At 44.0% G+C, this 26622-nt stretch overlaps 1 protein-coding gene and 1 long non-coding RNA gene across 2 annotated transcripts in view; one reads left to right on the top strand and one right to left on the bottom strand.

The window, feature by feature from the left end:
- Positions 1-135: 135 nt before the first annotated feature.
- LOC310698382 lies at positions 136-14158 on the top strand. The gene is made up of 5 exons (XR_014521480.1): positions 136-1098; positions 1756-1875; positions 3596-3812; positions 8648-12522; positions 13652-14158. It is a non-coding gene; the product is annotated as an uncharacterized lncRNA (long non-coding RNA).
- COL4A5 (collagen type IV alpha 5 chain) overlaps positions 13653-26622 on the bottom strand; it is a 142284-nt gene continuing 129314 nt past the window's right edge. The window contains exons 44-51 of the mRNA XM_083484952.1: positions 25794-25865; positions 23104-23232; positions 22836-22934; positions 20929-21141; positions 19904-20081; positions 17467-17581; positions 16953-17125; positions 13653-14998 (exon numbers count right to left, since the gene is read on the bottom strand). Of these exons, the coding sequence (XP_083341078.1) occupies positions 14917-14998; positions 16953-17125; positions 17467-17581; positions 19904-20081; positions 20929-21141; positions 22836-22934; positions 23104-23232; positions 25794-25865 (1061 nt within the window). The 3' untranslated portion in view covers positions 13653-14916. The remainder of the gene's footprint in view (positions 14999-16952; positions 17126-17466; positions 17582-19903; positions 20082-20928; positions 21142-22835; positions 22935-23103; positions 23233-25793; positions 25866-26622) is intronic.

Here is a 26622-nt window from a genome sequence, read left to right as displayed (position 1 = left end):
CTCGTTTTTTTTAAAGCAAACACGTTCCTTTATTTTCTCTTGCAAGCTCAGGAGTTAATGGGGCAAGGAGTAGATTGTTTTATTTTTAGGCACAACAAAAAGCTGTATGATTTAGAAACAAACAAACAAACCCTTCCCAATGCCCTTCGAAAATGGGGAAACTGTTACAGACGTTGACCTAAAAATCTTGAGCTATAGCTCTTCCAAGCAACACATCTCAGCCATCAAGGCCATCCCAGTTTATTTTGCCACCTGAGGCAAAGGACAAGTTTCCTCCCTCACAGTCGCACCAAGAGAAGTTTACCATGTAGACAGGGCAAACTTCCTTCAGTGCTGAGGGCAGAATGTCCTCCACTGCACCCGAAGGCAGCAGACCACATTACGGTACACAAGGCCCTGTATCTTCCAGTTCCTGGCCCTGGCCCCCTGCCCTCCAGCATCTGCTGCCTAAGGCAGCTACTTCATGCTACCGAATGGTAGGGCAAGCACCCTCAGCCATCTTTCTCTATCCCTCCAGATGTGTATGTGCTATACATAAATTTCCCCCATGAATCCTGGGGACTATAGTTTGTGAGGTAAAAGGTAAAGGACCCTTGGACGGTTAGGTCCAGTAAAAGGCGACTATGGGATGCGGCACTCATCTTGCTTCAGGCTGAGGGAGCCAGTGTTTGTCTACTGACAGCTTTCTGGGTCATGTGGCCAGCATGACTAAACTGCTTCTGCTGCAACAGAACACTGCGACGGAAACCAGAGCAAATGGAATGCTGTTTACCTTTCCCGCTGCAGCAGTACTTATTTATCTACTTATACTGGCATGATTTCGAACTGCTAGGTTGGCAGAAGCTGGGACAGAGCAATGGGAGCTCACACCGGATGCACGGATTCAAATCGAGCCCAAGAGGTGCAGTGGTTTGGACCACAGGAGCTACTTGCATCATGGTCCCCTCTCTCAGCCTAATAAGAATAATTATGGGTGAGATTCAATGTAGCATCAGCACAAGAACTGGGACAAGTTGCAGTTCCCAGCCGGGCTGGCCCAAGACATTTGGGCACCTGAGGCAAACCACAAAATGGCACTCCACCCACCAAGGAAAAGAGGTGAGTGAATATCTACACCAGGAAGAAGGGTGGGTGTGGGGGGTTGGTGTTAAGATCCACATTGGGAATGGAGCGGGGGACAGGAATCAAATCAACCTTACCTGATGGCTGAAATGGGAATCAGATGCAAGGGGAAGAGGCCTGCTCTGAATCATGCCGAGCAGTTGCAGAGCCCAGGAGACCCCAGAGGATAGCCCTGCCATTTCCTCCCAAAAGGTGGGAGAGAACCAGCAGCACCTCATACTCACTGAGAGGGCAGCAGGTGAGTGAGTGGGAAACTCTCTGGAAAATAAACATGAACTTTACAGCATGCTACACCATTAAAGAAAACATGTTAAAGATGCAATATTTAAAGATGCATGTTAAAGATGCAATATAGATGGTATCTCACCCCATCAAGACTCTTTATACAAAGATGTATAAAAACATAGCGAACAACTGTTGACAGTGCGGGGAAGGAGAGATGCGGGGAAGGTGAAGGAGAGATGTAGATGTGGGGGACATGCAGAAAGATTAGAGTGTTTTGGAATCTTATTTATGATGAGCTGGAAAAGATCTTTAAGTCAACATTCTTAAAAAAGCCAGAAGCCTTTCTGCTTGGAATTTTAGGTAAAGACATTCCAAAAAATCTAAGAGAATTTTTTCTATGTGCTACAGCTGCAGCCCGAATACTTACCGCAATGAATTGGAAAGGGGGAAAAGATCCAACCATAGCAGATTGGCAGTGCAAATTACTGGAATATGAGGAAATGGCGCAATTGACTAACAGACTAAGAGGTAATACAAGACAATCATTTATTCAAAAATGGGATATGCATAATAGATATCTACAGAATAATAACAGTGGTACAATATCTATCGCAGCATTAGAATGACCCTTGTCTAAACGAACTGTTAAGAAACAAGTAAAAAGGTACGAATTGTTGTAAGAAGGTATTAGAAAATACAGAAAGAGTAAGGCTATAATGATAAGTACATTCATCACCAGAAAGGTTATATGCATCAGGAAATGATAGGAAGTCTTTTCTATGTTAGCAAAAGAGATTGTATAAATTTAATTTAAATTTAATTTTTATAAACATATATAAGATTATCAGTACATGACTGTTTTCATCTTGTTATATTGTGTATGTTATCTATGTATTTCAGTAAAGCATTTAAACTGTGGGGAGGGGGACAGCAGGTCCACACACTCCAAGGAGTGCATCACAGCTGTTGGTGCCAATGTGGCAGTAACATAAGCAGGCAATGCTTTCCTTGGAGGCCAGTTCTGCTGCCTCTGTGGATCCTGCTGTCTAAGGCGGTCACCTCATCTTGCCTTATGGGTGGGCCAGCCCTAGTTTTCAGGATTATTTCGGGGAAAGTAATGTGCTTTAAATGTGCTTCAATTGAGCAGCCTCTGAGCGCTTCCAGACGGGGAGCTTAATTTGTAAACAGGGAGTTGAGATACTGCAAATGACACATAAGTGACAGGCTAGTTTGTTTTTTTACTTACCAGATTTCCCCCTTGAAAGGGTGAATCTAGAATGAAATGTGGAGAAAATGCAGGCTGGGATTTTGATGCTGCTGGCATTATGGGGACTCTGTGAAAAACTTGCATGCAAGAGAAGCACTAATCCCACAATAAAACACCCTCCTGGATGTTTCCCTTTCATGCACATTCACACTTGCAACTCACCCCTAAACCTTTCCTCTGGCTGCTGCTCCATCCTCAGGCCAGACGCGAGTGGCGCTGTGGTCTAAACCACAGAGCCTAGGACTTGCCGATCAGAAGGTCGGCAGTTCAAATCCCCGCGACAGGGTGAGCTCCCGTTGCTCAGTCCCTGCTCCTGCCAACCTAGCAGTTCAAAAGCACGTCAAAGTGCAAGTAGATAAATAGGTACTGCTCCAGCGGGAAGGTAAATGGCATTTTGGTGTGCTGCTCTGGTTCACCAGAAGCATCTTTGTCATACTGGCCACATGACCCAGAAGCTGTACGCCGGCTCCCTCGGCCAGTAAAGCAAGATGAACGCCGCAACCTCAGAATCGTCAGGGGTCATTTTACCTTTACCTTACCATCCTCAGGCAGCATGAGGTCCACAGTGTTGGAACTGGGCCCCTCTTTTGTGGGTGCTCTAATCTGAGCACTGGGCAGCCAGGTTGGGAAAGCCCACTATTTTAAGTCCTCACAATGCTATATTGTGGCAGCTCTCTCTGAGTGCTTCTACAGCCACTGCCACCAATAAGCTCACATCAAGCAGGGGCAAGCAGGCGGGCGGCGGTGACTGTGGCAGGGTGGGGTGTCCTGGATTATTATTTTCTAATTAACTTTTTGGGAAGCCTGAAATTATTATTATCATTGTTATTATATTCTTTTTTCAAAAATGTTATTGTTTTATATGTTTTGTAAATGACTTTGGGGTTGTTTTTTTGTTTTGTTTTTACAATCAAGCAGTTTGTAAACTGAAATAATAATAACAGCCATTTTCATCATCATTTGTGTCAATAATTATTATAGCCATCCTGTTCCTGCTTGCAGGCTCATCAGACCTGAGAGTGCATCTAATGCCCACCTTTCACATATTGCGTTTGTCCAGAACTACTTAATGAAGTTCAGGGGGCCAGATGTCCGAACCCAGAAACAGGCCTGCTGGCAAATCCCTTTAATGTAGCCGAAGCTGCTGCTTTTCTTCTCTTTTGCATCTGGCTCAGGAACTGGCCTGGTTGGGAGAGAGGTAAGCACCTCTAGGTGTTATAAATAGCCCTCAAGGGCACATCTCTGTTATCTTCTGGGTGCCTCCTAAAAACCTTAATTTTTTAACAAGCCTGTTAAGTGGATGGTTGCTGCTATTATTATTATTATTATTATTATTATTATTATTATTACAGTCTGTAGCAGTATTGGATTTGAAATCTGTATTGGATGTTACTTGGTTTTAACATATGAAATTGCTTTAACCAGTTTTTAATGTATGAAATTGTTTTAGCTTTTTAAATACAATTTATTTATTTATTAAAAAATACTTTTATTGTTAGATCACTTTGAGGTGTTTTAAACAAACAAGCAAGCAAACAAACAAATTGTTGATTGCTAATATTGCCCATGGATGCTGCCTGCCTGCTCGTACTTCGTTTATCAACAGCTGGCTGTAGGATCTCCCCTTTCAGCCTGCTCTTTGGAGAGAGAAATCAGTTCCAGGAGAATTGCAATGAGCTCTGATTCTAGAAGAGGCCAAGTTGATTACACATTCTAGCTTTTGGAACTCTATAGTTTCCAACATGAAGACTGACAGTGTGTCGACGTGTGGGGGCAGGCAGAGAGGATCAGCACCGCTTTAGGATCAGCACTGCTTTAAGAGATCCAGAGAAATTTGCTTTTGCTCTAGTCCTTGAAACTAGTGGCTTCTGATCCATTTGTCCATTCATCTGGTAAACAGTCCTGTAAAACAAATGCTTAAGCAACCAGAAACTGAGTCTGTGCTTATGTTTGTGTTCTAGGGCTATAGGAGCCTCCTCTGCGACGTTTCATTTGCAGATGCTACCATCTGGTGGTTAAATGGAGTCATCTGTGTAAACAAGAGGCGGCTAAACTTTTTTGACCTGAGATCTACATTCTTCCTTTGCCAACCCTCCGGGAACCATGCCATCTCAGGACTCATTTGCTAATCCCACACTTTTCAATGCATTTCCCCATCATTTTTCTAGCTGCAAGAAGTCTCTTTCTTTCTTTTTAGGGTGGGTTTGTTACACTAGGGGGGCAGAGCACATTAATCCACTTTAAATGTGCAAGTCTAAAATTCCTTCCTAGTGATATATAAATTTATTTGAAAGTATAATCTAACTGATAGTAATGTGAAATGGTTTTCTAACTCTATTACAGTGCTACCTCAGGTTACAAACAGTTCGGGTTACAAACGCTTTGGGTTACGAACTCCGCTAACCCGGAAGTAGTTGCTCCGGCTTGCGAACTTTGCCCCAGGATGAGAATGGAAATCGCATGGCAATGGCACAGCATCAGCGGGAGGCCCCATTAGCAAAAGCGCGTCTCAGGTTAAGAATGGTTTCAGGTTAAGAACGGACCTCCAAAACTTATTAAGTTCATAACCCGAGGTACCACTGTATATGCCACTGTTTTGTGGTGGGGTGCCAACTTGAATAAAATATTGGGGGGGGGGAGGTGCACGTACACCATTTGAATGGCAATGCCCATCAACTTGGGGGTGGGCTCAAATATTTTATTGGGGGGCAAAGACCCCTCTACTGCTAGGAGTTGGCTCCTATGTTCTGTGTCAGCTGTGTTGGCAATATCAAAATATCACTCCTCTGTGCTGCTGCTTATGCCCCCTACGCCACCAAACCTCTACCTTCCCTCCCTTGTTTCTTTTTAATTGCTGATGCTGTTCATTTCCAGGTACACCTTTCCTCTCCTTTCTGGGTGGATTTATCTGGGAGGAAGGAATTCTCTTTGTACTCAGTGGACCTTATTTCTGTGTAGGAGTGTCTGAGACTGTGGTTAGTTCTGTTAGTCAGCAAGGACCAACAGGCTGGATTTTCGTCTTTCCCAGTTTACCCGGATTTTCATTTGTAAGATTACTCTAGGGCACAAAGTTTAGTGCTTGCTTGCTTGTGCGTTTCCAAGTGGGGCCTGTTTGTGTGGGAGCAACAAACATCCGCCTGCTTCCAAACAACACACATTCTAATGTGCCAACAAGCCCAAAGCACCGTCCTCTCTCCCTTCTTCTGCAGCTTGCAAAAGCTTTCCTTATTTCTTTTCCTTCTAGTCCTTCCCTCCTGTTGAGTTTGTGTATGTGCACACACACTCATTCTGAGACATTTAAACCAGCACAGTGTGTGACACAGCCTAGTAATAACAAAGAAACAATATGGCAAAACCCCAGCAATACACATATAAAAAGCACCTCTGCACAGTGCATGGATTTCCTTTCTTTCTGCCAGAAGCAGTACAGCAGTGGGAGGTTCAGGGGTATGTGTGTTATGAGCTGCTTAAGCAAAGTCGCAGGTGGGATATTCAGAACAGGCAATGTTACACAAAAATTGTGAAGTGTGGGCTTTGTAGAATTGGAATTGTGAACAAATTGTATCGGAATGGAAACAAGGAAGGCTATGGAGCACAAAACAGATTTGGAAAATGTGGATTTCCAGCTGCAGGGTGGATAAACCCTCCCTTTCTCTCTCATACACAAGTACATAGCCCCCTCCTCAGCTGATCTCATCTAGGGAGCTAGAACTACTCCCTGCACATCACATGATTGATCTGATGATGAGGATGGTGCTGACTTCCTTCCCCATCCGGGTCTTGCAGGGTGGGGAACCTCAGACCCTGGGGCCATGGTCTGTGGTGCTCTAGCCTCTTTGCCCAGCCATTAAAACTCTCCCCAGACTACACCCCTCACTGGCTCTCCTTTGCACCCAAGTGTTTCTACCAGGCTGGAATGTGCTGGAACTCTGGTAGTGCCTCTTGCTTGGATGCAAGATACTGCACAAAATTTACATTGTTCCATCTCTAGCCCTGCCCACCGCTGGCATGCAGCCCTCAGAAAGTTGTCTAGAAAGGAATGCAGCCCTTGGAATGACCAGTGTTCCTCCACTCTAGAAAGTTTAAGCCACTCTGAGTGTTTTGTCTACCACCACCTTCTTCTTCTTCTTCTTCTTCTTCTTCTTCTTCTTCTTCTTCTTCTTCTTCTTCTTCTTCTTCTTCTTGCCACTGCTGCCAAATGGAGCGTTGCTGTATTTTGAGAAATTTGCTTGGGGCAAAACTATGCCCCAGGCCCCTCATGATCAAGCTTGGCATCTTGAACCCATTATTAGATGTTCGAGAATAGTTTTAACACCTGGTATGCTTCTTTACAGTTCTTGCATACTGTAAATATTGCCCAAAGTGCAATATTTAAGGACTTGGAATTTAAATTTCTTCCAGTCCCTCATTCCTCTCTGTTTAATAATGAATAACTTTATTAAACAAAAAGCACTGTAGTCCAGGAACAGGGGAAGCTGTATTTGTCATTTAAAAAAGGTGTTTGGCTAATGATGCGCAAAGGAAGGCAAGAAGTATACTAGTCCTAAGGCTGACATAATCAGCCCTGAGTGCTCACTGGAAGGACAGATTGTGAAGCTGAGGCTCCAATACTTTGGCCACCTCATGAGAAGAGAAGACTCCCTGGAAAAGACCCTGATGCTGGGAAAGATGGAGGGCACAAGGAGAAGGGGACGACAGAGGACGAGATGGTTGGATAGTGTTCTCAAAGCTACCAGCATGAGTTTGACCAAACTGTGGGAGGCAGTGGAGGACAGGAGTGCCTGGCGTGCTTTGGTCCATGGAGTCATGAAGAGTCAGACACGACTAAACGACTAAACAACAAAAGGCTGACATACTGCAAAGAACAGTGTGCTATCTTCCACACACATCTCAAGGTGATGTACAACACACAATAAAAACTAAACATGGTTAAAAACAATTCAAAGTAGACAACTATGCCAGAGACCAATTCATCATGCTGGGAAAGCTTGTTTCAACAAAGATATCTTCAATTGTTTCCAATGCAAAGAACTTGATGCAAAGTGCCATTGTTTTTATGCTGCATCAAAACTGAAACAGGTTGTTCTTGATGGTATCCCAAATCATCTGGGATAACAGAGATAATTCACTAGCCATTAACCAGTAATCAGAGTTGCAGCCAGGTAATCTTGACTCTGGACTTCATGGTCTCAACAGCAGCATGTGTTTGTATGTGTGTGTCTTTAGACAACCATGCATATTACTTCAGTGATGAAGCATGCATTTATTAACTACATTCCTGATGTGTTACTGCAAAACTCAAGCCCTAACAAAAATATGTAGTTTTGCACTTTCAACGCATGTAACTATCACACTACAATAACAACATGAATATCTGGCAACTGCTGTCCCATGAAAAGTTATTTCTTTCTTTCTGTAATGGTCAGAGTTAAGACTTGAGAGGCTGGTATTCTTGCTCCCACTCAGGCATGAAGCTCACATGGTGGCTTTGAGCCAGTTACTGCCTCTTAGCCTTAAACTACCTCACAGGGTTGTTGTGAGGATAAAATGGGGAGTGGGGAGAACCATGTATGCTACCTTGAGCTCCTTGGAGGAAAAGGTGGGGTAGAAACAAAGAAAGTATCCCATTTTTCCTCCCAAACGAGCCCAGTATGGCCAACAGCAAATGATAAAGCAACAAAAGCCACTCCCTTGGGGAGGATGCTCAAGAACAGGCATAGGCAAACTCCGGCCCTCAGATCTTTGGGACTACAATTCCCGTCATCCCAAGCTAACAGGATGTCCAAAATCTGGAGCTACATGCACCAAGGAAGCTACCCAGCTTTTGGAAAAGGACACCAAATCAAAAGCCCCCAAAATCAAGAAGGCTTGAGCCAGAGAAGAGCCAGCTGCCCTTTATACCCCGTCTGCCAGGCCCAGCAGCACTTGGTAGCACAATGGGGCAGCCAACAATGGCCCAGCCCCAACCCCCCACCATTGCCTTTCCTCCCCCATGGGTTGCAGCACTGTTAACTAACCATTTCTTTCCATCAGGAACCTGAGGGACAGACAGAAGGACAAGACACACACAGCACCACTGCCACAAGCCTGTGTGTGTGGACCTATCACACCAACCTGGAGATGAACCTGCTTGTGTCTCCTAGCCTCCTAGTGAGTACAATCACAAAAAAGCCATAGCACACACCTGCATATACACACACTTACATCAGGGTTGGCTTAGTTGTAAGTCAGTGCATACCCACAGAGTATTGCCATCAGTCTTTGGCTACTATTGTGCCCAGTACACAAGCTGGGGTCAACAGGGAAGGACCTTAGCTCAATGATAAAAAGCATCTTGTTGGCATGCAGAAAGTCCCAGGTTCAATCCTCAGCATCCCCAGATGAGGCTGGCAGAGACCCTTTTCTGAAGCCCTGGAGAGCTGCTGAAACCATGCAAACAATACTAAACTAGATGGGCCAGTGGACTTCCTATGATGTAAATGATCAGTTACACTATATGGCAGTGGTGAGACCTTGTCAACCCTGTGCTGTTATCTAAACTGGCTGTCAATTTGCTGCCAGGCCAGGTTCAAGGTGTTACATAAAGTCCTTAACAATGTGGGGCCAGTTTACCTGTGAGATTGCCTTGCCCCATGTATGTCCACCTGATTGCTTCAGTCTGCAGAACAGGCACTCTTACAGGTGCCACATTATATCTGTTCCATGTCTGCAAGAACTCCCTGCCTGTTGACATCAAGCAGATACCTTCACTGTACTCTCTTTAGCACCTGCTAAAAACATTTTTGTTTAGCCAAGCCTACTCAGATGTTAAGAATGTTGATGTGTTTTTATTCAACCAGAGTACTCTTAAACAAGGATGAAAAAAGGTTGGAGTGGGTTCTACAGGTGGATCTCTGGGTGATTTGCAGTAAATCAAGGGTTTCTGACTTTCCATTGATTAACAGCAACCTAAACTTTTCCCACCTAAACCTAGGCTGTTGTAAGGAAGAAAGCTACCGTATTTTTCCGTTTATAAGATGCCCACATATATAAGGACCCCCCCCCCTAATTTTGTGGGACTAAATTTTAAGAAAATGAGGGGAGATGGCCCAAAGTTGTTGAGCCTCGCCCCCCACGCAGATGCAGGCAGCAAACACTCCCTAGATTGTTTCCTACGTGTAGCGACATTGGCTGGTTGGCCGGAGGGCGACTTCCCCTGATGCCACTGTGCGCGGGAAACGATCCAGGGAGTGCTTCCCACGCACAGTGGGATTGGGGCAAGCTGCATTCCCATCAGCCAGTGTCCCCATATCGCTCACTGCGGCATTGGGGGAAGCTGTGAGCCGCCAGCCAGCATTCCCAGATCACTCCCTGCATGCAGTGGCATCAGGAGAAGCTGTGTGCCCCCAGCCAGCGCCCCCAGATTGCTCCTTACTCACTGCGGTATTGGGGGAAGCTGCGCTCCTGCCAACCAGTTGGCTGGCGGACGTGCCGCTCCCCCCCCCCATTCCACTATCTGTGTATTGGATGACCCCCATTTTTGGACATGATTTTTTAGTCAAAAAACCTTGTCCAATACATGGAAAAGTATGGTAGTTAGGAGAGAAGTCAGGTGAAAGAACTGTGAGCTCAGTTCACTTCTGCTACTGAGAACAGATACAAAGGCTCAGAAGAACCCTGTTCTTAAATGCAAGGGTGAAACTAGGCTTTATTTCACCTGGCTCAAAGACCCAGTTTTGTGTCACACCCACAAATATTTGCACACACAGGCTGGAAGCCTCAATGTTGCCCCTCTGGGGGCTTCACCTGGACCAAAAAACCTAGCTACCCCACCTCCCAAGTAGCTATAACACTGCTTTAATGCCAACCACATTAACACTTAGCCTGTGTTGGTGTATCTTGGGCTTCTACAATTAAAACAAACCAGATCTGACAAGCTTGAAATCTACCAACCCTTTTGCCTAGAAGATTAAAGAAAAATGATGTTACTGATTTTCACACACACAAGCAAACACACAACCAGAGGCTTAAAATGAATGGAATTTCACAAAGCCCTTAAGCAAACTAATAATCGCCACCTTATCTGAGGTGGAAACTTGCCCCCATTAGATGCTCGGACCTTTTGGCTTCAAAGAATTGTCAATACTTTATCTATGTCGGCAGCTAAGATGCGGGGTGGGGGTGGAACGGGACACCAGTTCTATCACTTGGGTCATCTCTGCTTAAATAGATGTAGAGATCTTGTTTCAAGCTACTTTGCCTTTCTCTGCTCTGACTGGAAGTTTACCACATCCATTCCTCTCTCTTTTGCCCAGTCTGTCACATGATTTCTGTTATATCATGTGGGAGATATATCAAACTGTTCCCTGCCCCTTTTTGGGGAGACACCTCTGAAAAATTATGTAAGCTCTTAAGAAGAGGCTGCTGGATCAAGCCAATGGCCCATCTAGGCCAAGCATTCTGTTCTTGTAGGAGCCAACCAGATGCCCAATATGGAAAGCTGACAAGAACCTGAGAGCAACAACACCCTCTGCAATTGTGACTACTAGCAACTGGCATTCAGAGGCATATTGACACTGGAAGTAGAATATAGCCATCACATCTATTAACCACCAGTAGCCTTGTCCTCCATGAATTCTGAGTTGGTAGCCATCACTGCCTCCTGTGGGAAGGGGTTCCATAGTTTAGCTATGTACTGTGTCTTCTTTTTGGTAACACATTCCTTTTTGGAGAGTGCTGTTGCACAAGTAAACCCTAGCACACTTCATTTTGGGTGTGAGGAGAACTCACACACAATATTAAATTACCGATTCCTGATTCAAACAGGGAGCTGACGTGGTGGGCAAAATCATCTTATTCTAGCTGAAGACACACATCTGGCTTGGCTGAGGATCACCAACTTCTGACACTTTCCCGAGCTGGCTAAGGAAACCACAAGGAGGAAAAGTAGACTTATGAGAAATCCCAGGGATGGAGGACATGCTGCGGCCCTCCTGATGTTGTTGATGGGAGTTGGAGGCAACAACACCTGAAGATCCACAGGTTCCCCATCCCTGAATTAGACCAGTGCAGATTTCTCTCCTAGGGCCTAGGCTCATGCCTGCTGCTGTTGCTGCTGCCCAGGCTTCCATAGGAATTGCACTTTGACCCCTCTAGCAGCAGAGATGGATTGCCTGATCCCAGGAAGCTCTGCCAGGACAAGATAAGCAGGTTTTATTTTCCAGTCAAGTATTGTGTGTCCTTATAAGGTCATCTGTGCCTAAAGAATGGGGTAAAAAAGTGAAACCCTTCTCATTGTAAACAAAAACTGGAGAAATACTTGCATATTTTCTGAGAATTTGATGAATTTTCTATTATTTGATCCCAGCTCTTACACATATACAAAATTCCCCTCAGTTATCATATCCTAAAATTACTTATATATACATATATCTTCACTTATAAGTTTATGCATAAATTGCATTGAGACAGTTGCTTAAAAGGCAATTAATAAATCTGATGATGGTGATGAATTGTATGTTTACTCTGCTTGCAAATTGCTTTTGGACTTTTCCATGTGATAGTCTTCTGTCTCCTTTATTGCTCACTTTCAGGAAAAATCTGAAACTTTTCCTGTTTATACCCAGGCATTTGATGTCTGAAATATACTGATCCTGGTAACCATGAAATCATTGCCTAAGACAATGTGATTGTTTTAAGCTATTTTTAGAATGTTTTTGATGTGTTTGCTGCCCAGGGTTCCTTTGGAAGGAAGAGTGGGATATAAACTGAATAAATAATAGGAGGAAGTGATATATAAATTTAATAAACCTAACCCTAACCATTCAAGAAGGATTGGTATGTTTATACACTGTTGTTAGAAGAATGGCTAACTTGTAGGGATCCCCTTAAAGAGACTCCCTAAATAACTGACATGCAGGTATTCAAAGGTCAATTATTTGCAGAGTTTTGAGAGACTGAAGGATAAAGTGCGGGATTGGTTACACTATGGTCAGATCAGGGAAGTTTTTAATAAAGACAAAAAAATAGGTTTCCAGGTGGAAAAATCGAAACTAGAAACAGAACTGTTAGAACCAAAAACTAAGGTACTTTCAAGAATGTATAACTTGCTGTTGAAATGGAACACTCAGGATGAAACGGTTAAATCAGCTATGATAAAATGGGCGCAAGACATTGGCTATAACATTATGTTTGCTGACTGGGAACAGTTATGGACCACCGGTGTGAAATTCACGGCATGCAATGCCTTGAAAGAAAATATTATGAAAATGATTTACAGGTGGTACATGACCCCAGTCAAGCTTGCAAAAATATATCATTTGCCAGACAATAAGTGTTGGAAATGCAAAGAAACTGAAGGAACATTCTTTCACCTTTGGTGGACATGCCCAAGGGTTAAGGCATTCTGGGAAATGATCTATAATGAACTAAAAAAGGTATTTAAATATACCTTCCTTAAGAAACCAGAGGCCTTCCTTTTGGGCATTGTCGGCCAGAGAGTGCCAAAGAAGGATAGAACTTTCTTTATGTATGCGACAACAGCTGCAAGAATACTTATTGCAAAACACTGGAAGACAGAAGATTTGCCCACTCTGGAAGAATGGCAGATGCAACTGATAGACTACATGGAATTGGCAGAAATGACTGGCAGAATCCGAGACCTGGGAGAAGAGACAGTGGAAGAGGACTGGAAGAAATTTAAGGACTATTTGCAAAAGTACTGTAAATTGTATGAATGCTAGAATGATGCAGGATAGAAAGATAACTTGGCATTAGTAACTTAGTGGAAAGAAGTATGAAAATAACTGAACTATAAGAACAAAGATGAAATTTGATTAATATTATGTCAAGCTTAAATATTTAAATATTTGATAACAAAGGGTAAAATTGGAGACATAATATTTGAAAAGTACAAATTAAAACAAGATTTGAGAGAAGGTGAAGTATTGCTGAACATGACTTTGTAAACGGGAACGCAGGAAAGGGAGATGTGAGGGAGTCTGAAAAGAAGATTAACCTTTAATAAATATTTTATAAAAAAAAGAAAAAAAAGAAAAGGTCAATTATTACCAGTTTTCACTTTATTTCAGTCAAAAAGGTTTTTCAAAGTGTACAGTTACTCTGCATAAAATAAGACACCATAGCTAAAAAAGTGGATTTGTTTGTGCATGAATAATATTTATACATTTGTGTTTTCTGCATATTTTCCAAGGGGTAGTTAGCTGAACCAATGTAAGTTATTACTATATGAATATGATTTTTTTAATAGAAGAAAATAGCAGCCTTCCCTAATCTTGTGCCCTCCAGAAGTTTTGGACTACAACTTCCATAAGCCCCGGTCAACATGGTCATTTGCTAGGGATGATGGGAGTTGTAGTCTGGAACATCTGCAAAGCACCAGATTGGCTGAGCATTTAAAATATTTCACAGAATATGCAAAAATAAAACCCTTTAAAATGTGGGTTTTTCTTTTTTCTTTTGCTTCTTAAGGACAGATAAATCATCAAGAGTGTGGCATACAATATGGACATCAACAGCCCCGATTAAAAACAATTATGGCTATAGCATTATTATACCTTTTCCTAAATAAAATATGCCCAGAACTCAGAGAAGAAAATAAACCTTTAAAACTCAGTAGTAGTTTGCTGCACGACAAAAATAGATCCTCTCGTCACTTATTGCCTATACAATATTGCTTTCTGCTTTATGTGAGTATTTTTAACATATATATTTATATATAGGTTTTGGTTTACTCTGGTGAAGTCAGTGATTTTAGGCTGCTTTGTGTCTAAATGATTAAGAAGTTGAAAACTTAAAAAATGTGCTTACACAATATACACATTTCATTACTTACAAAGGAAAAAAATAAGCTTAAACATTTCATATTAAAAACCTGGGGGTACAGTAGGGTTAGTAGCACCATGAACTTTGGGCTTCTCAAAATGAGCAGTCTGCTCTTTTGAACCATCACAGTGCATTGTAAGATTGTAGTTTCTTCTTTTCCTCTGGGATGAATTTTCAAAGCGGACCCTCTTGGCCTTTGGGGCGGGAGAAGTGGCAACTTCACCTTCTGATCCTTAGTGACCCCAGGTGTCTCCAATATTTTGCAAGAGGTCAGTTCCCTTCCTTGACACACACACAAAAAAATGCACCAGAAGAACACCTTTGGGATGGCACTTGAGGATAGGCACACCGGAATCTGCATAATCAGAATTTTCTCTTCTTCTTCTTCGTCTTCTTCTTCTGCACAATAGCACCATTGTTATATCTAAAGGAAGTGTATATCTAAAGGAAGTGCACCGTTAGATTTCTCCGTTGAGGCATTACGTCCTCTTCATACAAACTTGGCATCGACTAATGCGCGTCCTCAGGTCTCCAGCTTTCAGAGTCTCCGACTGAGGTTTACTGGTCAACAGAAATGCAGAGGACACATGAAGTTAGATACCATGGTTACATCTCTATACCAACCTTCCTCCAAGAATCTTAAGGTGGCATTCAAGATCCCTCCCAACCTGCTATGCTACGCTCTCAGCAGCCCTGCGAGGCAAGCTGAGCTGTGTGTCTGGAAGAGAATCCTTAGCTTGGTTGTAGAACATTTGCATTGCATGCAGAAGGTCCCAGGCCCAATCTCCAGGTAGGGCTGGGAGAAACTCCCTCCCTGGAATGCCACTGTCAGTCACTGATTAGAACACTGAGCTGGATGGACCAATGGGTCTGACCACATTTAAACCTATGTTTCCTATGGCTGGATGAAGTCATAGCTGAGTGGGAGGGTCACTGACTCTTCCAGCTGCAGCTGGCAGTAGGTTTTTAGAGCCTCTCTCTTTTTGAGATAGAAGGCCTTCTAAGACCTCTTTAACTGGAGATGTTGGGAGTGGAATGGGTGGAGAGAACAAGCCAGATGGGGGTAGAGGAAGCGTGTGAATGACCACATTTTATAAACGACTCTGGTACAGTGACTGTGTGCATGGCCAAAGCTGGGCAGGTGGCAGGATCATGGAAGATTTTATTTATCACAATGTTTTAAGAACCTGTTCTTCATTAAAAAGAAAAAAAGATGCCCCTAGAGGTTCACAAGATTAAAACCCAAATAAAACCCAAATAAAAGAATCAAGAGAAATGCAGTGCAAAAAAACCTCAGCATAAAAACTAAGTAAAAGATTTTAGTTCAAAAGGAGACTAAAAGTTGTAAAGGTAAGGGGCAGTTATTATTGTTGTTGTTTTAAAGGAAATATTCACCAGCTGCCAAAAAGAGAACAGGCACAACACCAGGTGAGGCCTGCTCCTGAGAGCACATTCTATAATTCAGGTGATTGGCGTGCCATCACAAAAAGGCCCTATGTTAGGATACCACACACCTCATCTCTGTGGTGGATTGACTCAGATGGACCTCTGAGGATTCTTTTAATAATCTGGCAGGCCAATTCGGTGCCCTCCAGAGGTTGTTTGACTGCAACTCCCATCATCCTTGTCCATTAGCCATGTTGGCTGGGGCTGATGGGAGTTGTAGTCCAACATCATCTGGAAGATGACACATTTCCCACCCCTGATGTAGGTTTAGGTCATTTCCTAGTCCTAAATGCATGCTATGGTTGTGCAGAATGGGGTTTTGCTTTGACAGGTGCACCAAGCTTTTAGCTATATTTCTAGTTTACAGTAACTCCTGACCATAGACAAAGCTGACCGGGGCTGATGGGAGTTGGACTTCAATAATATATGGAGGGCACTAGATTGGCTCATTCTGTCTTAATGGAATCCTTACACATGTAGGCATTGTCTCTACTGTACTTAGGGAAGGATTATGCCTAGACTGTGAACCTTACATATAATTAATATAAAGTAATAGTTAATTATACCTGTATGTAGTGAAATAACTTTCTGTATTAGATTACAGGCTGGTGTGGTTTAGGGTTGCCATATTTTGAAAAGCAAAAAAGAGGACACATTTGCTGACTTCTACTTTTAACTATGGATTGCTATGACGACTTTCATTTTACATATCCATGAAAAAGAGGAAGTATCCTGGAAAAAGAGGACATATATGGCAATCCTAGTTAGATCTGACTTAAACTTTATAAGTTTACATGTTTAAGTATTGTTTATCTGGAATTAACCCCTATGTTGTTTTGTTTGTTGCATCTGCTAAGACTCATTATTTTATCTGCTTCTATTTGTAAGCAATTTTTTAAAATTGACAAGCTTAGAGGTTGTGATTCAAAATGGCGTCCAATAGTAACCTTGACAAAACCCTGCTCCTTGATCTCAGGAACCATCAAGATATCATATGAGGTGTCCAAATGCATACCAAACAAAAAACTTGCCAAATATATATACATTAGTCAATGTGGGATACACTCACCTAAACATTTCTGCCACTTCCACAGTTGCCAGCCAGAAACTGTATGAATTAGCATAATAGTTGCAGGTCCCTCGACCATGACACTCAATGAAAGGAGCGGAACGGAATTCTTCCAGGCAGGAACCAGGAGAGGCCAATGCCTGTCCAGATCCCTCTGCCCCGGCACTGGTGTGCTAAAAAATAAAGCAGCAAGGTCAGTTTAATTGGCCTCATTCACACTAAATGCTAAGTCAAACTATGGCTTACCATAGACAAGCAATTGTGCTGGTTCACAGGGAGAAAACTGTGGTCACTTTTGCTTTGCGGTAGCTCCTGCTGCAGCCATGCTACCGGAAGCTAAACCATGGTTTGGGCTCAGTGTTACATGGTTTGCCTGGGGTGTAGAGGGATATTGGTGGGTGGGGTTTGAACATGGCTCCTGCCCCCCCCCCTCTTTAAGCTCACATGCATTTGTCCCAAACTCATGAAGAGAGCTTGGGACATTATTATGGAAACTTTCAGTGAAGGTACATACCATCATAAAAGAATAACCAATCCATAGAGAGTGCCAGCCTTGTGGACAAGGTGGGATTTGAATGGTCTGGCTGTGGATCGCTATAACCATGGCAGGAGCTTCACAGACAGTGCAGCTGAAGGGGGAAATATTGGGGAAGGAACAGTGTTAAAAGACCTGCTGAATCAAATTAAAAATCCCATCTAGTTCAGTGCCTTGTGTCTCACTGTAACCAGTTAGAAGTTCCTACAAAGCCCAAAAGCAGGGCATGAAGGCAATAACCCTCTCCCGCTGTTGCTACCCAGCAGCTGGAATACTGTCACTGAACATGGAGGTTCTATGTTGTGGCTAACAGCAATGGGTAGGCTTTTCCTCAACCTCCTTTTTGCTTCATATGCCTTTATGCTAACTCTGAGTGACAGTGCAGTTTCTGGATTGTTTCAACTGACTGCTGGTTCTATTTTATTGATTTTAATTTGCAGCAGCTGCCCAGTGCGCACGGATAATGGGTGGCGCATAAGTACCACAAATTAATCTCTAAGCTACTTATTGTGGACTTACAGTGGTGCCTCGCAAGACGAAATTAATTCGTTCCGCAAGTTTTTTCTTCTTGCGAGTTTTTCGTCTTGCGATGCACGGTTTCCCATAGGAATGCACTGAAAATCAATTAATGCATTCCTATGGAAACCGCCTTCAGACCAGGTCCGGGGACAGTCTGTCCCCCGACCTCTTCTGAAGGCTGGGGGGGGGGGACAAGGGCTTTTCTTCCCACCCCCAGCATTTTAAAGAACCCCGGGACAGCGGAGGACTTCTCCGCTGTCCGGGGCGATCTTAAAATGCTGGCGGGCGGCATTTTAAAATCGCCCGGGACAGCGGAGGACTTCTCCGCTGTCCAGGGCGATGTAAAAGCCCCTGGGAAGGCAGGCAGGGGGGACAAAACCTTTTGCCCCCCGCCTGCCTTCAGAAGAGGTCCTGGACCTCTCCTGAAGGCGGGCGGGGGGTGAAAGTCTTTGCCCCCCCCCGCCTGCCTTCAAAAGCCGTCCGGGACAGCGGAGAAACGTGCTGCCTTTCTCCGCTCTCCCGGGAAGGCAGGCAGGGGGGAGCAAAGACTTTCGCCCCCCGCCCGCCTTCAGAAGAGGTCCAGGACCTCTTCTGAAGGCGGGCGGGGGGCGAAAGTCTTTGCTACCCCCCGCCTGCCTTCAAAAGCCATCCGCGATAGCGGGAAGCGCTTCCCTGCTATCCTGGACTGCTTTTAAAATGCTGGCGGTGGGGAGCAAAGCCTTTCGGCCCCCGCCGGCCTTCCTGGACCTCTTCTGAAGGCCGGAGGGGGGGAAAGGCTTTGCTCCCCACCACCAGCATTTAAAAGAGGTCCCCGGAGATTTCCCTATGGGCTTTCGTCTTGCGAAGCAAGCCCATAGGGAAATTCGTCTTGCGAAGCGCCTCCAAAACAGAAAACCCTTTCGTCTTGCGGGTTTTCCGTCTTGCGAGGCATTCATCTTGTGGGGTACCACTGTATTATTATTTATTAAGTTTCTATACCACCCTTCATCCAAAGATCACAGGGTGGTTTACAATACAAAACCACATACCAAAACAGAAAACCCTTTCGTCTTGCGGGTTTTCCGTCTTGCGAGGCATTCGTCTTGCGGGGTACCACTGTATTATTATTTATTAAGTTTCTATACCACCCTTCATCCAAAGATCACAGGGTGGTTTACAATACAAAACCACATACCAAAACAGAAAACCCTTTCGTCTTGCGGGTTTTCCGTCTTGCGAGGCATTCGTCTTGCGGGGTACCACTGTATTATTATTTATTAAGTTTCTATACCACCCTTCATCCAAAGATCACAGGGTGGTTTACAATACAAAACCACATACCAAAACAGAAAACCCTTTCGTCTTGCGGGTTTTCCGTCTTGCGAGGCATTCGTCTTGCGGGGTACCACTGTATTATTATTTATTAAGTTTCTATACCACCCTTCATCCAAAGATCACAGGGTGGTTTACAATACAAAACCACATACCAAAACAGAAAACCCTTTCGTCTTGCGGGTTTTCCGTCTTGCGAGGCATTCGTCTTGCGGGGTACCACTGTATTATTATTTATTAAGTTTCTATACCACCCTTCATCCAAAGATCACAGGGTGGTTTACAATACAAAACCACATACCATAATGTCAAAACAATACCCACTCCATAGTTTGACCCTACACGTTAATTGAATGTGGCATGAGGAAGACCTTTCTTTTGTCTGTCTTGAATCTCCTGCCCATCAGTCTGTACCCATCCCATATTAACAAGCCCTCATACATAAATATACAGCTCCATAATGTTTTATATAGCTATATGCAGCAACATCTTCATCTAGACAGCTATTTGAAGAAAGCAACTAAAAGACAGAAAGAACATGCATTTTCTCTGTGTGTTTGGATCTGAATCCCACTTTCTGCCTCACCGGCTAATGAAGGGTTGGATGTTCTTTCCGGTTAAAGGCTCCATGCTCATTGGCATTGGCTCAGGGGTGGAGAGCCAGTAGGAATAGTCGTTCCGAGATGCAAAATTACAGACATTGTTGATGTTGCAGAACATGAAGGGCATGGTGCTGAAACGGCGGAGGCAGCTTCCAGCAGTGCCTGGCAAACAAGAGACACAATTTTATAGGCATGAGGGGGTGGGGGGAGAATCTTCCCCACTGTAGAAGGTCTTTATATAATGCCTAACCCAGCTTCCCCCATCCTTGGTCTGAAGATGTTGCTGGACTACACCTCCCACCAACCCCAACTGTTACACATGCTGTATGAGGCTAATGGGATATGTAGTCCAGCAACTTCTCGGAACCCTACGTTGGAAAAGGCAGCCTTAAGTGCACCATGCAGAAGATGGTCCAGAAGATGCAGTGCAGGCCTAAAGGATTATGTATTTGACTTTTGTGACCCCCTCCTCTGCCATGGATTTACTTTGTGGCTACAGGCAAATCCCAGCCTCAGTTTGCCATCTGTAAAGTGGGATTCATAGTGCTTCAACCAGGTTTCCTGTGGATTGACATTTGTTCCAATTGTGCAGTAAGCTGCGGGTTTCCCCGGGGAAAGCGGCAGAACAGAAAGAAACGCCTGTTGGAATGGTGACTTGAAATCAAGGGACAAACAAAAGTGTGGCTGGGCCCTAAGTCCATATGATTTGTTTTGTAACATTAAATTTATTCTTTGCTAAATTGCTGATTTCTGCCTTCTTTGTTGCTTTGGATAGCCACATGTCGTGGATGCTTCAGTGGGGGCTGGACTAGATGACCCTTGGGCTCCTTTCCATCTCTACAGTTCTAGGATTCTACTGCCTACACACACACACACACACACTCCAAAGTTTTGCATTTGATAGTAAGTGGGTGTCTGTTGTAAGCCGCTTTGGGTACTCTGAAAAGGTGGTACATGAACAAACTGAATCAACGAATCAATCACATTCCCAGCAAAGACTATGTCTCACCCAAGTCCTGCCCATGGGCTCTCTCGTTCCCCTGCACGTAGAGAAGAGAAAATCCATTGTAAATCTGGGTGGTTCCTTGTGGGCAGAACGGCGTGTCTGTTGTCTGGCTGTGGCGAGTTATGAGGAATCCATGAGCAACTGAAGCAGGCCCAGGAAGACCAGGGGGGCCCTGAAGTCCATCTGGGCCAGGGGGCCCCTGCGAGCCTCGTTGACCTGTTTATGCAGGACAAACAAAACAGATTAATTCCCCTCAGAAAGATGCAAAGATGTATAATAAAGCAAAGGCATGCCACACAGAAGTAAGTGTGGCTCCTCTGAAACAAATGTCAAACAGTAGAGATAGGCTGAATCTCCACTATATCATTTGACTTTAAGCAGGCTTGGCTTCCCAAAAAGGGTCTGGGAATTGTAGTTTGTTAAGGGATCTGAGTGTTATTAGAAGGCCCCTTGTCCCCTCACAGAGCACCAGAGTGCCCTAAATAATTCTGAATTGTAGCTCTGGAAGGGAATAGGGGGCCTCCAAACAACTCTTGGCACCTTTAGCAAACTACAATTCCCAGGATCCTTTGGGGGAAACCATGACTTCCTAAGCAGCACCGTAGTGCTTTAAATGTATCATACAGATATGGAGGTTCTGCTGAGGAGGCTTTTCTTCATGTCCTAGTGGTGGGTAAGGCAAGATTAGCCAAACCATGGTTTCTCTGGTTGCACCTAGGCTATGGAACTCCCTAACTACTCTCTGCTTTTCACCACCTAGCCAATAATATATTTAGGTAGGCATCTGACATGCTGGGCTCTGGTTTTCAGTTGGATTGGTTCATTTATCAGTGATGGCCAAACTTGGCCCTCCAGCTGTTTTGGGACAACAATTCCCATCATCCCTGACCACTGATCCTGTTAGCTAGGGATGATAGGAGTTGTAGTCCCAAAACAGCTGGAGGGCCAAGTTTGGCCATGATCCATATCTGGTTTTATTATTGTTCTCGTTTTGGCTTTTGCCTTAGAACTGTTGTAAAGTGCCCTGCACCTGCCAGTCCCTCTCAGAGCAGACTCTGAAAACAGACATGGTTAATGTATGCCCATTGATTTCAATTTGGCTACTCTCAGTGTAATTTTATTGGATGCAACCTACTGTCCAGAATGGGAAGGTGATATATACATTATTTTATCTGCAATAAAATAGAGGGAGAGAAAGAGAGAGTCACCGACTCAGAAGAAGGTGAATGTGCTTATAATTTGTTCCCTTCACTCCATATCGTCTTGTGCTTTTCAACTGAAAAATTCAGCTGAATTCAAAATCCGCCTGTTTAGGGTTCAGCTACTGTACTTTCACAGTTTGGTACCAAACTACATTTCCTATGTCCAGTTCATGCACATTATCACCTTCCCCTCAAGCAGCTGTTCTAAAGACATGTCGCTTCCTACTCTGCAGTCTTGATGGAACATCCTCCTTGCACACAAGTGCTTCTTTCCCCCACCTACTTCTAAGCAAAATTGGGGCAAGTTCCTCCCCTCCAGCACATAGAGTGCACAGTAACCACAAAATGCTGCAGCAAAAGTCATCTGGAGATTATTCACTTAAATTTATCCATATGCATTCACCCACAAGTTCCCACTCAGCCATGAAGCTCATTGGGTGAACTAGGGCCAGTGACTCTCAGCATTGCCTACCTCGCAAGGTTGCTCTGAGGACATAATGCAGGGAGGAGGAATCATGATGTAAACAAGCAAACAAGCAAGCAAACCTTTAAACCCACCAACCTAAACAAAAGAAAATTTTAAGATACCCTGTTCCTTAAGACTATGGCAATTGATACTCAGGCAAATCAGATTGCTCCGCACACCATGCGCCTGTCGCCACCCTCTCACTGAAATTCTCTTCAACATGGATGGAGCGCTTACCATACCTTGTTGACCTGGAAGTCCTCTCTCTCCTTTACGTCCTCCTGGTCCATCAAATCCAGGAAGCCCATCTCGTCCAGGATCACCAGGAAGACCGATTGGGCCTAGATATGTGTATGCACAAACACATTGTAGTAAAATGTCTGCAAATATGCCTAAGCAGCCAGCAACTATAGTATCATGGTTTATTTAATCCTGGGAGCTGGCCAAATGTTAAGCTATGCAATTGTCTGTTTTATCTGAGTTTCTTATGTCTCCGAATGAGAAATTTACCTGGTAATCCTGGAGGGCCTGATAGCCCAGGTAGACCTTTCATTCCAGGCTGCCCTGGAGGACCTGGTGGGCCTGGGTCACCTTTTACAATAATTGTTTGTCCAGCTGGACCAGGTATCCCTGGAGGACCTGGAGGACAAAGCAAAAGCAGTTTTCAGTTTTTACATCGCTAACTGGTCTTCCTCTTAATGATTCATTAGGGGAGAGGGGTGCATCCCACAAGGGAAAACATTTGCACATGCACATCCCACAAAAGGGAAATTGATTAGGTCCATCAGGGGCCCAGCAATCCTTCTGTTGGATCAGACTGAAACCATTCAAAGTGTGACCAACTTTGCTTCAAAGGTTCAAAGACTTTCTGGAGCAGACAAGTCATTCTGACCCCATAGGAGACTTTTGATTTGGGACACAAAGGGCTTTTGTCTTTTCACTTTTTTTACAGCATACAAGAGAGACTCAAAGGCACCTGACATTCAGAACAAAGGACAGAGAAAAACCTTTTCTCCAAACTGGACTCAATGACAGTGAAATTCAGCCTGATCTGGACCTGGTAGAAAATCTGCCCCTTTCTCCTATGCCTTTACTATGCTAAACTTTGCATAACTTGGTAGACCCCCCCCCTTCTTCTTGATTGATGTTTGCTTGAGAAAAGTTGAAGACGTGGCACATGATAGACATTTATAACATTATTATGCATGGTATGGAAAATGAAGCTAGAGAACAGCTTTTCTCTCTCATAACACCAGAACTCATGGACAATGAAACTGAATGTTGCAAGATTCAGAATGGATAAAAGAAAGTATTTTTCACACAGGAAGCAGTGATGGTCACCAACGTGAATGTATTTAAAATAGGATTAGACAAATTCATAGAGGATAGGGCTGTTGATGGCTACTAGCCACGATGGCTATGCTCCGCTTCCACAGTTGGAGGAAGCAATGCTTCTGAATGCCATTTGCTGGAAACCACAGGAGGGGAGAAGGCTCTTGGGCTCATGTCCTACTTGGGGCTTCCCATAGGCATCTAGTTGGCCACTGTGAGAACAGGCTACTGAACTGCATTATCCTCATCCAACAGGCCCTTCTTATGATCTTATTTGTATTTTGAATATGGCTCAAGAGATGTATCCATATAGTACAGGGAGAGGGAACCTGTGGCCTTTCAGATGTTGCTAGACCACAACTCCCATCATTCCTAACCACTGGTCATGCTGGGCTGAGGCTGATGGGTGCTGGAGTTTTAGAGGATCATAGTCCTGCTATAATGCTTCTGTTCAACACAAGCAGAAGGCTAATAAAGTAAATTAAGTGATCTTTGCAACATCCTCACTTAAAGGCAAATATAGTCAGACTGGAATGGGTTCAGAGGAGGGCAATGAAAATAGTCAGAAGTATGGAAAACAAACCCTAAGCAGAAAGATTGAACATACTGAGTATGCTGCTTAGCCTGCAGAAGACTTAGAGGAGACACGATAGCTTTCTTAAAATACTCAAATACCCAAAGAGCACTCAAAAAGATCAAAGGCCTGCTCACTCCCGCCCCAGGGGGCAGGACCATATCTTATGAACTTAAGCTGTCAGGTAGATTTTGGATCAATGGTAACAGCAACTTTTTGATTGTAAGAGCAGTTTGACAATGGAACCAATAACTTAGTGGAGTGGTAGGTCTTCAGTGGAAGTCTTCAAGAATGTGGGGGAAGCTCTAGCTCTGGGTTTCCTGTATCAAACAGGTTAAACTAGAAGACCTAAAGCCCCCACCGACTCTATGATTCTGTGGCTGTATTTGTATGTCACATTAAGCTATCAACTATGATTTATAATGCACAAGTGAATCAGGCTTTTATTACAAGTCCCTATGATTCCAACTAGAGAGAAAAGTGGGAGGCATTTAAAGAAACTGGTGCGACTGCACAAGGAACTTACAGATGAGCTGAGATTTAAGAAGGGCATTGTAAGAAATGGAAGAAAGGGGGAATCATAAAGGAAGAGTATACGCACTTAGCCAACAGTTGCTGGGAGAAGATCAGGTAGGCCAAATCTCAGAATGATATGTCATCTTTCAAATATCTGTCACAGATGGAGCAAGTTGTTTTGTGCTGTTCCAGGGTTTATAGGACCCAAAGCAACGACTTCAAGTTACAAGAAAGGAGATTCCAACTAAACATCAGGAAGAACTTTCTGATAGTAAGAACTGTTTGACCCCTTAAAAAGTGGGTGGACTCTCAATCATTGGAAGTTTTAAAGTAGGGGTTGGATGGTCATCTGTCATGGATGCTTTAGTTGTGGTTCCTGCATAGCAAGAGTTGGACTGAATATCCTCAGGGTCCTTTCCAACTCTACAATAATATGATTCTGTGATTCATGCTGGGAGGAACAAACCACAATCTCTGACTTTACATCTGAATCTGTTACTAGGGTTTGGTTCACTCCAAACAAACTATGATCTGTAATCCAGCTTCTCATGTTGGCTTCCCTACTTTCTGAGAGGGGAGCCTTCAGCAACTTTCCAGCAGCTTCCTTGTATATGAGTTTTCAAAATGCTGGGTGGTGGCAGCAGCTTTGATGGCCCAGTTACTATACTCTTTAAAGCAGAAGCAATGCAGCAGACCAATCTTCTCCAATAAACATCCCGACCCTGGTCACAGTTCATTTTCTATTCTGGTTCAGCCACACAAAAAACACAGTTCCTACCTGGAGATCCAGGGAGTCCAGGGTCTCCTCCAAGGCCTGGTGGTCCTGAAGGTCCAAGGGGCCCCTTCATGCCTGAAAGGCAAAAGCTGTGCAGTTAATGATAACCCAGTGAAATTGAATGGTCTTTAGCAGCATTAGCACTGCATGAAGCAACTCTATCTCCTGCCCCAGATATCTGTTTCTTTAGCTCAAAGGACATAATTTTTATCTGCAACATTTATGGCATCATTTACCTGTAAAGGCCGAAATTGGGGTGGGGACCCTCAGGGGCCAAATTTGGCTGTCCAAGGCCTATTCAGCCCTTAGAACTCTCCCTAGACTGCTTACAACCCAAGAGTTTCGCCTGGTTGGAAGGTATTGTTGAACTCTGATAATGCTTTTTGCTTCTCTGGATTAAGGATAGAGGTGGGTGCAGGTGTAGAAACTAGCCGACTGTACAGAGGTAGAACATACATTCATTGCTCTGCCCACTTTCTCCTCTGGCCCCATCCACCATTACTATGTGGCCCTCAGAAGGCTGCCCAGAAAAGAATGCCTCCCACTTTGAGCTGAAAAGGTTTCCCATCCCCTCCCTAAATGGATTGGGACATGGGTATCAGATGCACTGTAGCCATCTCCCAGCTGAAGAATCTTCCCACAATTTAGGATCTGCTTTGGAAGTAGCTGTTGGGGGAGCTTTCTTAGTACTGGTGCTTCATTTCTACAATTGCCTCCCTCAGCAGGTTCAACGCTTACCAATTAGACCCAGAAGTAGGCAACACTATGTTTTCCTGATCTTGTTGGACTGACTCCCAACTTCCGATTAGCATGACCAATGCTCAGTGATGAT

Source organism: Podarcis liolepis (assembly GCF_965112155.1).
Source record: "Podarcis liolepis genome assembly, chromosome: Z".
In the NCBI taxonomy this organism is placed as follows: Eukaryota; Metazoa; Chordata; class Lepidosauria; order Squamata; family Lacertidae; genus Podarcis; species Podarcis liolepis.
This window is presented reverse-complemented; position numbering and strand designations above follow the sequence as displayed.